This window comes from Manihot esculenta, chromosome 16 (assembly GCF_001659605.2).
Source record: "Manihot esculenta cultivar AM560-2 chromosome 16, M.esculenta_v8, whole genome shotgun sequence".
NCBI lineage: Eukaryota > Viridiplantae > Streptophyta > Magnoliopsida > Malpighiales > Euphorbiaceae > Manihot > Manihot esculenta.
In genome coordinates this window covers 1,036,793-1,050,362 of record NC_035176.2, presented here as the reverse complement: position 1 = coordinate 1,050,362, position 13,570 = coordinate 1,036,793, and the positions used below count along the sequence as shown (strand labels likewise).

At 37.6% G+C, this 13,570-nt stretch overlaps 3 protein-coding genes across 3 annotated transcripts; 2 read left to right on the top strand and 1 right to left on the bottom strand.

Annotated features, from left to right (window-relative positions):
- Positions 1-146: 146 nt before the first annotated feature.
- Positions 147-2,191, top strand: LOC122722124. The gene is made up of 2 exons (XM_043952013.1): positions 147-1,700; positions 1,786-2,191. Exons 1-2 carry the CDS (start codon positions 1,221-1,223, stop codon positions 2,125-2,127), a joined length of 822 nt encoding a protein of 273 aa, XP_043807948.1. The 5' UTR covers positions 147-1,220; the 3' UTR covers positions 2,128-2,191.
- A 6,454-nt stretch (positions 2,192-8,645) lies between these two features.
- Positions 8,646-8,972, top strand: LOC110603945. Its single transcript, XM_021741953.1, has one exon. The coding sequence runs from the start codon at positions 8,646-8,648 to the stop codon at positions 8,970-8,972; it is 327 nt and encodes a 108-aa protein (XP_021597645.1).
- Positions 8,973-10,319: 1,347 nt separating this feature from the next.
- Positions 10,320-13,495, bottom strand: LOC110603152 (probable serine/threonine-protein kinase PBL23). The gene is made up of 5 exons (XM_043952011.1): positions 12,218-13,495; positions 11,947-12,128; positions 11,667-11,856; positions 11,199-11,587; positions 10,320-10,690 (listed from the first exon to the last, which is right to left on the bottom strand). The coding sequence occupies exons 1-5, from the start codon at positions 12,435-12,437 to the stop codon at positions 10,406-10,408; spliced, it is 1,266 nt and encodes a 421-aa protein (XP_043807946.1). The 5' UTR covers positions 12,438-13,495; the 3' UTR covers positions 10,320-10,405.
- Positions 13,496-13,570: the final 75 nt, after the last annotated feature.

Genomic DNA, 13,570 nt, shown 5'->3' with positions numbered 1-13,570 from the left:
TTTTTATTAAGTTGAACAAAAATTAAGGAAACATAATTGAGTTTTTCAAAACTCAGTTGGGTCCAATTTCGTTACCTACTGAAATCAAATTTTAAATTTTCATTAGTTACTGATAAATCTGATTTTCCTCTGGGCTCTATGATGGGTCTGGTGTTTTTCTTGCTTCATTATATGGGTCTAACAAATGGGTCTCTCAATGTTTTATTTGACGAAAGGACCTGCAAAATAAGGGAAGATGGTCAGGGGTCTACCGGGGATGCCCCGGTGGAGACCTTCTGACGTTCAAGTTAGATTTTATGAACTAGAGTAGTGTGGATCAGAAAAAAAATTGCAGAGAGAAAGATAAAGAAGGATGAAGTCCAGGAAGGAGAGACTAGAAGAGAGAGATCTCCCGCCCCCTTTTCTCTGCTCGTGATGTATATCTGCCTCTCTGCTACAATGCTAGCTGTCTCTGTCACTCAGCTCCGTACGTACGGATATGTCAGGGCTCCTTCCCATGCCAGTCGGCCATTTAATTCTCTCCAGTGCGCATGCAGGTGGGGCTGCGAGGTAATTGGGCCCACTATTCTTTCTCACATCACTTCACTGGGCTGGACTTCTTCTCATTGGGCTCGGGCTCATGGTGGACCTGGTCTATCCTGCACGTCTGAGTCAAGGCTTGAGACGCTAGGTTGGTTTTGCTTAAGGAGGGCTTGATGGGCTTTGGGCCGTTATTCTCCTCTTGGACTCGGTCTTGCCCAGGGGACAGGAAGCCTGGCGGTCATCAATTGCCCCTTTACCTTCTCATCAGTTATTGCATGAGTGATGAGAGGGTAAATATCGAGAACCATTATGACCGCGCTGCCCAAGGTCGATTTTTCCCAAAACGTCTTTTCGTCTCATTACTCATTACTATTTCAAGTTTCAAATTCCTTCTGTCTTTTCCAAGCTCTTGCTCTCCTTTGCCCTCTGCGTGCTTTGCTAGCTTCGTCCCTCTGCTCTCCTTGTTTACAAGATGCGTATTTCACTCTTCCTCGGAGAGCCCAAAAATCCCTGACGTTTACAATTTCATTAGACTTTCAAATCTTGTTCATTGCCCTTAAATCTCTCAATTGGCAATTAAGTTACTCCTTCCATTCAAGGACAAATCAGAACTTGTGACGAGCTCTCAACAAAAACTTCCCAACCTGTCAAAGTGGCTTTATCAAGAAAACAAACAATTTTAGTCAACATTTCTGAAAATGGTAACCTTTAACAGCACAGCTTCATTGGCAATCAGTTCAAGGATGCAAACATCTCCCACTTTTAGAAAATTCTCTGTTGCAAATGAATGCCATCCCTCTGAAATCATACTTTTAGCAGGATATTTGAATAATTATGCGGTCCACCGCTTGTTCTCAACCTGTAACATTGCATTGTCGCTGCATTGCGTTGTACTTTTCGCGACGATATTTAGCGGCACCTACTGCGCCTCGGTGATGCCTCTGCTTTCTTTCCCAGACAATGACATCCTGAATGCAGAGGACATCACCCATCAGTCCTTGGCGAGCGGGGTCGCTGAAATAGTCCGGGAGCAGATGTTTGGTGGTGTTGCGGAGGCCTCGGATCTTTGCCTGCTGGCTCTCACCGGCCTACTGGTCAGCTCTGCTCGAAAGCGGGTGGCCTTCCAAACTCGGCCCGGAGGGCAACTAGGGGATACCGCTAGGGAGATGCTCTTGATGGTAACTTGCTCCTATCTCTTTTCTGTTTTTAATTTACTTTTACCTTTTTTCGCCTTCTGACTTTATTTGTTTTCTCTTTTGCTAGGCGATGGGTGTTTTCTTGGAGATTGATGCCTGGGATCGTGCTCTTGGGGACTCAGTGGACCGCCGTATTGGGGAGGCGCATCTCGAGGAGAACCTGTCGGCGACTAGCGATGCCTGGAGCAATCTTGCGGTTCCTCAAGAACACTCCTGGTCCCTCCAGATAGAGCTATTTACTTCGAGGGAGGATGATCAGCCTTTGCCCAAAGGGGTGCTTCGCATTGCAGCTGGGCCTTCTGAGGAGGGTGCCGAGCTGGGAGAGGAGGATGACGGGGCTGTCGAGGCTGCTGGACCTCAAGGGGGAGAGGAAGCAGGGCCCCCAGAGGGGAAATTGCTCCCTTTCTGAATAGTAGTATAGATGCACCCAGGCATGTAAGTCCCTGGAGGACAGTTTTTCCTCCAACAGATGTAGACGACTAGGACATATTGTAATTTTAATTTTATTTTTAATGACATTTGACTTCCATTCGTATTTGATTTTGAATTGTTCTTATTTTTGCTTTTCATGCTCTGCCGAATCAGTTATTCTGCGAAAAAGCCCAAAGTGTCAAGGATGAAACACTTAAGCTATATGCTTCATAATTCTTCTATGGAATCAGCTGTACTGTTTTTTATTTCTTGCCTTTGAGCTAAGCAAGGCTGGGATTTTAACCAATGACTTTATTTCTAAGTTTATGAATTTTCTTAATCTTGCAAAGGTATTCCTACCTGTGGGCAGACCCGAGCTGGATTTGCCTTAAAGACAAAAATCTTTAAACTTTGTGTTCACTTAACCTCCCACAGTGTTCAGATATATCAGAACTTCATCATGAGTCCCGTTTTTAACCCTAGACCAGACATACTCATTCTTCTTTCATTGTTCCATTAGCCTGAGCTCGGTTGTATCGCCCTTATATAATAATTAGCAGATGAAATTGTGTACCTTTCAATATGACGAACTTAACTCCCATGTTTTGTTCTCCGTCCTGTGTTGAGCAGGGCTAAAGCTATGGTTTTATTGATCGTTCTGTGCCTTCAATTTTCTTCGCCTTTTATAGTTATGTTTGGATAAATGACGATCTAGAGAGGTGTATTCGATGATGAATGATATTTCACCTCGGCCTGTGCCTCATTACTATTTTACATTCGGACTGCCTTCTTACTTTGTCGATTTTACTTAATTGATGGACCAGGCTGCCTCTACTGGGGTTTGTCAGACGAATTGACCCGAGCTAAGAGCTCGGTGTCTAGCTAAGCTGACTTAAGGGTTTTTCTAATTTTTATGAGGGCATTTCTGTCCTCGGCTCATGACCTTGTCAGTATTGCAAGCTCGGATATCTGGTCCCTCTTGATGTGACCTTCTTGCAGTCGGTGCGATCTGAGCTGTGTGCTCCACTAGGATAGGGAGCTCGGCTTTTTGTCGTTTTCCTCTATACTTAGCTTTATTCTACTTGAGTGTTTTCATGTCGTGAGTTCATCTGAGTGGGGAGCTCGGCTCTTTGCTTTTTTACTTAGGCTTTTATGCCTATAGCCTGTAACGCTTCTGTACTGCGAGCTCGGGAGTTCGGAGTTTCATTTTCCTCACTTTGGTGCCCCGAGCTCTTTTGTGAAGTCAGACTTAATTTTTTATTTTCTTGTCGAGCCTTATACGGGCTATGTTTCAGTCTAACTGCTTGTTTGTTCGGCTTCAACTTTTCTTTTATAGACTTATAGTCTTGCCAGTCCAGATATGAGGCCCCTCCAAGCTTCTGGGGAGATCGACCCTGGATTGAAGAGGTCGGACTATCTATTTTGGACTTGACCATACTGCGGTTCAATTATTTTGTATCCTAATGAGTCAGGGCTTTCTACTGCCCCATTCGGTCGTTCATAATGGTTTATTTGGCTTTTTACGTTGCTCCTGTTTCCTTGATTCTTTATCTGAGCATTTGGCTCTCGTGTATGTATCAGTTGGTTGGGTTTTTTACCCCTGAGTGTTTTCTGGGCTGTCTACTCTCGAGCGTTTTGCGGGCTCTTTGCTGCTTAGACCTCTCTCTAGGCTAGTTGGGCTGTTTTAGTGTTAGCGGTCAATTCTCGAGGTCGGTGCCTCTTATGATTGCCCCTAATTCTTTGTTTGGTTCTGTATTTTGGTATGCATTTTGCTTAGGATTCGCCTTGCCTTAAGTCGGTCTGTCTATTGGATTTTCCAGTACCGAGCTCATTTTCTTGAGATCGGCATGGTGCTTTGGCGCTTTGGCGCCGTGAGCCTCTCATTGGCCCTTAATAGGTCGCATTGCTACATGATGCAGGCGTTGGGGCGCCTTAATTTAATTTCGTCATATGTTGGCTATTTTGCGAGATCAAGGTCTTGTTAGCCTGTAATCCGAGCTCTTTCGGGAGGTCGGATTCAGATTTTTATTTCTGTTCCAGTACCCTTTTGAGGTCAGCATGGCGCTTTTGGCTGTTGTATGAGATCAAAGTCTCTTTACCTTAGGACCCGAGCTCCTTTAGGAGGTCGGAGTCTAGTTTTTCTTTGGTGATTCAGGGCTCCATCTTTCGTGAGAGATCGGAGCTGTGTTTTTATGAGTTCTTTTTGCTCGTAGCACCGGGAGATCTTGGGGATCCCGGCCTTTTGGTGCCAAGAGATTTTGGGGATCCTAGTCTTCTTGCTCTGGGAGATCTTGGGGATCCCGGCCGTTTTGTGCCAGGAGATCTTGGGGATCCTGGTCTTCTTGCTCAGGGAGATCTTGGGGATCCCGGCCGTTTTGTGCCAGGAGATCTTGGGGATCCTAGTCTTCTTGTGCCAGAAGATCTTGGGGATCCTGGTCTTCTTGCTCCGGGAGATCTTGGGAATCCCGGCCGTTTTGTGCCAGGAGATCTTGGGGATCCTGGTCTTCTTGCTCCGGGAGATCTTGGGAATCCCGGCCGTTTTGTGCCAGGAGATCTTGGGGATCCTGGTCTTCTTGCTCCGGGAGATCTTGGGGATCCCGGCCGTTTTGTGCCAGGAGATCTTAGGGATCCTGGTCTTCTTGCTCCGGGAGATCTTGGGGATCCCGGCCGTTTTGTGCTAGGAGATCTTGGGGATCCTGGTCTTCTTGCTCCGGGAGATCTTGGGGATCCCGGCTGTTTTGTGCTAGGAGATCTTGGGGATCCTGGTCTTCTGCCTTCCTGAGGTCTTGCGCAAAATTCAGGATTTTTCTGCAAAATAAGAGCTCGCACAGAGCGTATATAACGAGGATGCTTGTCGTTAATTCAATAATATTCATCAATAAATAATATGTCGCACATGTCGCTTAGTTTCACATTTCAGATGAACGTAAATATTAGCTCTAACTAACAATATTAGCTTATGCAATTTAGAGATTCAATAAATAATATTTTGCATGTGTGAATTTCTCCAAGAATTTTCAATCTATAAAATGTAAGCAATTATCAAGATATTTAAATTCAGAAAGGTATATTTTAATTAAATTTAGTCTTGCTATTTACATGCGGAGTATGCCTTTTAATAATCTATGAAATCATTTTTATTCAATAATATTTGATTGAAAATAATTGGAAATAGCTACGGGCATTCTTGAAATTCTGAAGCAAAATAATAAAATAATAAATACAACCTGTTTAGCGTTCTCTTGAGATCTGCCAATCGGGTAGCATTGTCGGCCTGCACAATTCAATTTTGCATGTTTGACCCTCTGGTTGAAGGCTCGCCGACCTGGTGCCCTGACTGATCTGTCCAGCTCTTGAGTGTCCGGCCTACGGGCTTGCCCATGTAGATCCCTCGATGCTTCGACCAAGTGTCCTTTCGATGCTTTGTTCAGCGAAACCATTAGTGGTCCTACTAGTGGTGTTTGATCAGTCGTCCTCTCGACGGTCGGGCGGACTAATGCCGACCCTGCCGACCAGGGTATTTCAGCTCACCTCGTCTTCAAGTTGGACAACATACAGAGATTGAGTTCATCCACCTCGATCAGTCTGGATATTTGATCATTTCTTATTGTCACCATGTTGTCCCGATACTTGAGGGGCGTTGCTGTGCACTCAAGTTAGGTGGCCATGAATTGTGCCCTATCCGACCTGGAATGTTAGTCCGACCTCGCCTATTTTTCATTTATTAATTTTTTCTCTAACTTGCTAATCTGAGACTTTACAGCCGACCTGCACATCTCACATTTACAACATATATACTGCCGACCTCACCATTTCAATAAATATATACATCATTTATTTTATTTATTGTTATTATTTTTTCTATAGAAAATATTAAAATTTTGTACTCATAGATGAGTATCTCGATCTGAAATTTCACTTCATCAAATTTCAAAGAAAAAGTTAGTAGTAATAAAATTCAGTAAATGTTAAAATAAACTATCTAAAAGACTATCAAAATATTCTTTAACACAGTGAATCTTTCTTTTCAGCTGGGTTATTCGCACAAACTTTCATACCTTATGTGGATCTCAATGGGTATTGTAAGAGTGAAACTCTGGTGATGAAAAGATCTCTTTCGTTTCCCACAAACGGCGCCAATTGATAAATCTGATTTTCCTCTGGGCTCCATGATGGGTCTGGTGTTCTTCTTGTTTCATCATATGGGTCCAACAAATGGGTCTCTCAATGTTCTATTTGACGAAAGGACCTGGAAAATAAGGGAGATGGTCAAGGGTCTACCGGGGATGCCCCGGTGGAGACCCTCCGACGTTCAAGTTAGATTTTATAAACTAGAGTAGTGTGGATCAGCAAGAAATTGCAGAGAGAAAGATAAAGAAGGATGGAGTCCAGGAAGGAGAGACTAGAAGAGAGAGATCTCCCGCCCCCTTTTCTCTGCTCGTGATGTATATCTGTCTCTCTGCTATAATGTTAGCTGTCTCTATCACTCAGCTCTGTACGTACGGATATGTCAGGACTCCTTCCCATGCCAGGCGGCCATTTAATTCTCTCCAGTACACATGCGGGTGGGGCTGCGAGGTAATTGGGCCCACTATTCTTTCTCACATCACTTCATTGGACTGGACTTCTTCTCATTGGGCTCGGGCTCATGTTGGACCTGGTCTATTCTGCACGTCTGGGTCAAGACTTGAGACGCTGGGTTGGTTTTGCTTAAGGAGGGCTTGATGGGCTTTGTGCCGTTATTCTTCTCTTGGGCTCGGTCTTGCCCAGAGGACAAAAAACCCGGCGATCATCAGTTACTATTATAATTTCGATTTTTAATATAAATAATCTAAATTTCAATTTTAATCGCTTCAAATCAAATTCATTTGTCAACTAAAAAAACAACACTTTTGGTTACGGTGGGGAGGGGGCCCAGCCCCATCTATTTTTTTTTTTACATGAATTAAACAATTTAAATATTTAAAATTTTTTTATGGTACATCACTATAATATAAATCTTGGTCCCTCGACTATTGTTTAAACTATTTTCCAAAAGTGTATAAAATTTGATTTTTTATTAAATCTCTCAAATTTTTATTAATCTCCCTCAATATTTATTAAATAATCTAAATAAATAAAGCAATATATATAGTCCTATTTTACTTTCTCTTCTTTATTTTATTAAAATTAAAATTTATTTTATTTGCACATTCATAGGTAGGTAAAATTAACGATCACAATTTTTGAATTGATCAATTTATTAAATATAAATTTATTTTAATATGATAAATTTACTTTACTATTTTACTAATATTTAATTTTGTTAATTTAATTTTAATGATTATTTTTTAAACTTATGCTATTATACTATACAATCTAGCAATTCATAATTCAATTATTTTTCTAATTATATAATGATTAAATATAATACTTTATCATATAATGATAAAACTATGATTTTGTATATTATATTTATTGTAGAGATTTTGTTATAATTTTTTAATCATTAAAATGTATATATAAATATTTTCTTCGTGCAATATAATTTGCCTAAAAGAAACATCCTCCCTCTACCCCTGATCCCAATCAATTTCAAATTCACTTGTTTTGATTTAATTTTAAATTTCAAACTTCAAATTAGGATGATTCGGCTCTAATCCAATTCCGAACCAAATCTAGACTATTTCTAGTTATTACTGTTAAAAGGCGTTTGAATTTGTTGACGGTTCAAAATTTATCATATTTTTTTTTATTTATACAAGAGAATTAAAATTTATTTTAAAATAGACTTTTTTTTACTTGACTCATTTTGAAATTAAATCCGTGCGGACTAAACCAGACGAGTCCACATCAATTAATTTTACGGTTAAATGTTTTACTATTAAGTCCTATGATTTTAAAAAATTTATTAGTTAGTTCCATGTATTTTTAAAAAATTTATTAAGTAATATCTCTGTCTCAAGGATATTTTAGATCTTTTTTATAATACTTAATGGCTAAAATTAATTAAGAGATTAACTATCAAAATTTTTTAAAACGTTTGTGACGTTTTAATATATTTTTTAAAATTAAGCGATAAACTAAGAGTCTTTTCATATTCTAAGAACTAGTTTTTCAAAAAAATAATGCTTATCAATAGGGTAAGATTGTAACCTAATCATAATACCAAAAACATTTTGGATAAATTCCTCCAAGAAAACAAAAACCATGTTGGATGGAATAAAATAGTAATGGAATGAAATGCAATAATTAAAGAAACCCTGAAAATTATTTTCATCATGTTGCATTATAATTTAAGAAACATAATGGATCACTTTTGGGTAAATAATAAATAAAAATTTTATCTAGTTAAAATGCATATGCTCTCATTGCAATCACAAGATGAACATGATGACTGTCCCAATCCAAACGCTCCAAATTATGCAAAATCTCAGGCTGGCAAACTTTAATAAAGCATTCTTCAACCAGAAGCTTCATCCTCCATTGATGCATTATAAAGCCACAGCACTATAACCACCAAGCTCGCCTGAGAAAATGGTGGCATCCAATCCAGTTGCAGTAGGCACCAGGGGCACTGTAGGATCACTGGTGAGGAAAGAAATTGAGTACTTCACCAATGATTCCAGACGCTGTGGCTCCAGGAAACCTGAGGGACAGATGATTGATAATGATTCAAGCTGCATTGGTTGTTCAAGGCCTTGTTTTTGGTCCTTGACTTTGAGCTGGAAGAGAAAGAACAGAAGAAGCAATGATTCCGGATTCTTGCCAAGCATTTGCTCTGCTGTTCAAGTTGCAGAAACCATTAATGGGATTCCTGGGTTCAGTTATAGGATCCTCAAGAATGATGAGACAGAATCTTAGAGCTTGACAGGCTCTCTGATCAATCTAAGCTAGTGGGTTGTCTGTGTTTGTGTGTGTGTGTATATATGTATCGTTTGCTGAAACTTTTTTCTTCAGGTCCATAACTTCAATTCTAGTAGAATATTCTGTTGTTCAGATAAAAAAAATAGTATCAGAGATGGAGCCAAGCACTGGGATTCTGGATTCTGGAGGATGGATTTCTTGATATTTTTCTTGCTAAAGCTGTGAAATAATTTCTGCAGGTTTACTTCTAGAATTTGATGTTTCTGTTGTGATTCTGAATTTCATGTGCCAAACACAAAGGCATTACTGTGTTGAAAACCATCACATCTGTTGCCAAGCTTTTGCTTTGAATTCTAATCCTAAATTTTTAGGGTCTTTCTACACATTGGAGAAAGACTAGTATTGAAATCTTTAAACAAGAAAAATAAGAATTTCTGAATTCAACTTTGGAACCAGATTCTTCTGGAGTGGCGGAGCCACATATGGGCCAAAGAGAGCTATGGGTTCCTCTGAAATTTTTTAAGTTTGCTAGGTGTATTTATGTAATTTTTTTTTAATTTTTAAATAAATAAAAAAATTACTGTTAAATCCTTTAATTTTTAGAAAATTTATTAATTTATTTATATTTAAAAATTACCTAATTAAAAAGGTTTTCTATCATATAAAATTAAAAATTCTTTATCTTTCTTTTAAAAAATTCATTAATTTGGATTAGTTTATTCTTATTAAAAATTATTTAAATAAAAATCCTTGTATTTTATACAATTAAAATTTTTAATTTTTTATTAAATAATTCATTAATTTATCTTCAACATTTATATTATTTAATCCTTATAATTCTAACTATATTTATTATTTAGTCTTTATAATTTTAGATATTCATATTTTAATTCATCTAGAAAATATGAAATCCGAACTGAATCCATCAAAACCATCCGAAAATTCTAGTGGGACCACATAATCCCCTAAAGAACTGGATCCCCGTATCCGGAAGTCCTGTCCAAACCATAGATAGTTCGGGTCCTCCGGTTTAGGACAACGAATCCGAATCCTCAACCAGTTCGAACCGGACAGGGAGCAGTGCTTGGACGAAATCAAATGTACCGGAAAGTATACAATCACGATTTATTCTAAGTTTCTGTAAATTGTAGCATGTGGATCATAAATTGAAAATGGATAGAGAATAGCATAAATTTTCTATTAGAATTTGAAGAATAGATATAGAGCTCTATGCTTCAACACTTCTTAGATTAGAACAAAAGCATCATTGCAGGCTTCCACATTCATGAATTTGTAAAAATAATAGTAATAATAATAATAATACCATAACTGGGTGGTCTTCACAGGCCACGAACAATCAAGCCTGTCAAGCAACTAGGAGGTCCTGGAGAAGCAGCTTAATTGAAGTTTGTTTTGTTTATGATGTAATATTAAGCTTCCATATTTGCATTGAAATTTGCTTCTTTCACAGAATCAATATATGGAATTGCTTTTTTTGATGCACCATCATCAATCTTCTCCTCAAGCTTTGGATTGGCAAGAAATTCAAGTGCAGTCACTACATCTGCCATTACAGGTCTGACATCAGATTCCTGTTGGAGACACAACCCTGCAATTGCAAGAGCTTGATGAAGACCCTTAGTTGGGAAATTTCCTCCAAGCAATGGATCAACAATTGATGTACATTTGTGTTTGTCTTTAAACAATGGTTCAGCCTGCAAGATTCAAATCAGAATCAACCTCTTGGTCTATTGAATGCAAGATTCAAATCTGAATTCTTAGCATATTGAATCCCATGTTGATTTGGAATAAGTAATGTCTCTCTTCAGCTAATTTCAAGCTGAGGTGAGATAGGATCGAATGAAATTCAATAACATGGTATCAGAGTCTTCCATTTAATATTAGACCTTCCATGAATATTTTAGGCTCGAGTTAATTTCTAAATATGAATGGTGTGTTGAATTTCATATTGAATTATAATATAGTAATGCAGCCGATTAAATTAAGTTTTGAGGTGAGTTAGGTTTGCCCAAATTTAATAATATGGTATGAGAGTTCTGAGTTTTGAGCATGAAAAGTGCGATGAAGGTATATTAATTTTGGATAGGGTAATGTGTAGTTTGGGCACTCCTTTGAGCTAGTTTTTGGGTAAGTAACCAAATTTAAAATCATAGTTTTATAGAATTAGACAAGACAACTCCTTTCGAAAAAACATTAACATACCCAATCAAGTAGATTCTGCTCTTCAGTTGGCCTTTCAGAATCAATAACTCTCCTTCCTGTAATAATCTCCATAAAAACAACACCAAAACTGTAAACATCAGAGGCTTTTGTCAGTTTACCAGTTCTTTGATATTCTGGAGCACAGTAGCCATAGGTACCCATAACTCTTGTTGATACATGATCCTTCTCTCCTATTGGACCTAATTTAGCAAGTCCAAAATCTGACAGCTTTGGATTGAAATCTTCATCTAATAATATATTTGATGCTTTGAAATCTCTGAAGATGACCGGTGGATTGGATTCATGCAAGAATTGCAATCCTCTTGCTGCTCCAACCGCTATTCTCATCCTAGAATACCAATCCAATGGCTTCTTTCCAGGTTCTAAATCTGGAAAAAATAGAAAAATTTACCAACGTTGTAGGAAAAATTCCAGATACCATCAACAGAAATTTAATGTTTAACATACCAAGAAGGTGATTTTCTAATGACCCATTTGGCATTAATTCATAAACCAGGATTCTGTGGTCACCATCTACACAGTATCCAATTAATTTGACAAGGTTGGCATTATGAACCAGGCTTAACATAAGAATCTCTGAAAAAAATTCTCTGCTCCCTTGCCTTCCATTTCTGTCAAGCTGCTTAATGGCCACAACCTACAAAACAATGAAGCAAAAACATATATGTAATAATGATGGATAAAACATGGACAGACACTCAATGAGGGAAAAAAAAAAGAGACTGACTTGATGAATTCTCTCAATGTATCCTCTGTACACTCTCCCAAATCCACCTTCTCCCAAAACAAAATCAGGGTGAAAATTCTCAGTTGCTGCAGCAAGTTCTTTGTATGAAAACACCTGAGCAGAAACTTTTGCATTTCCAAATTTCATTACCTCCTCGTCAATAAGTTTCTGCTTCTTGCTGACTACGTACACACAGACATGAAAATATCAAATCAAATGAGAATCATCCAAGAAAAAAACATTATCAGAGACATGTTTCTTTAACACAGACCAGTTCTACGCGAAATGTTCTTGAGGAAAAAGGAGAATGTATGGCCATTGTTATTGAAAGTGTTGCTGGTGTATGCAATGGTTTGATTAAAAGAATGCTTGTGTTCCAATCTACAGCAAGCGAAACAATTCATTCTCCTGAATCTTCTCCCTCCCTTGTTCTTGCTAATTTCTACCACCCATTTCTTTAAACTCCTCCAGCATCTCAAATATATATGCATTTATATACTATAACTAGCAATGGTGATAGAAATTTTGCTTGAAACATTAAAGAAACTGGAGATATCAGTAGAAGATGAATTACACGTTTTGTTTTTCTGGTTAATTTTGGCATATCTATTTGTCATCCTTTGCTTTTGTCCGGTGGTTTTGTTTTCTACCTTTTGGTTTAGCTTAATTAACTTTAACCAACTTCTTCCTATAATTAGCCATGCCCATGCCCATGCCCATCAGAAAATTATATTACAGCTAGAAATTTTATGGTGCAGCGGGTGATTCTTTGTCGACTTTGGATTTAAAATGGCAGGCAAATAACCATTAGAACATAAGCACTTATTAAAATTTTATTGGCTGGTGACTTCATATAGGGATATATTGTATAATTATTTCCTAGAGGGTGTTTGGCATTGAATTTGGGAGTTCAAATCTTTTTTTTTTTTTTTGAAAAAAAAGCATCATTTAAAATAATATAAAAGCACTTTAGAAAAAACTGTTTTGTTATTTTAGTGTTTTTTATTTTTTAATATTTTCTAAATAATATTTTTAAGAAACTACATATCTAAATAGCAGTCCTAATAGTCATACCAAACATACCCTTAATTGGCTTGCAATTACATGTAGATTTCTTTGTTATAGCGTCCATCCGGAATTCTCTATGTGAAATGATAAATCGGAAAATGGCAAATAAATAATAATAGGTATTATAAAATAGTATTTTTCTTTCAATTTGTAATTGCTTTTAAGTTGAGATATCACTTTTTTTTTTTTTTATCTGCTGAGATATCACATTTTCAGTGCATTGGTATTCAATGTAATTCTCTTGCTTGGAAAAAATTAACCTAAAATGAATAGAAATTAACAATCCATAAGAAGTGTATATAAATATAAAAGAGATTATTATGCTATTAATTAAAATACATTTTTGGGATTCCCTATGTCAAGTTGGAGAATTTCAACTGAAAGATGGAAAAGATGTATCAGTGTTGATTCATGGTATCACTTTATCAGTAACCTTAATCACAGGTTAGTTATGGATTAGAACTGGTAGTTTAATTGCCAACAATCCTAAATCATCATGGAATTCTATTTAGTTCTGATTTTAATATGATCCGGTTTCAATCAAATCAATATTGAA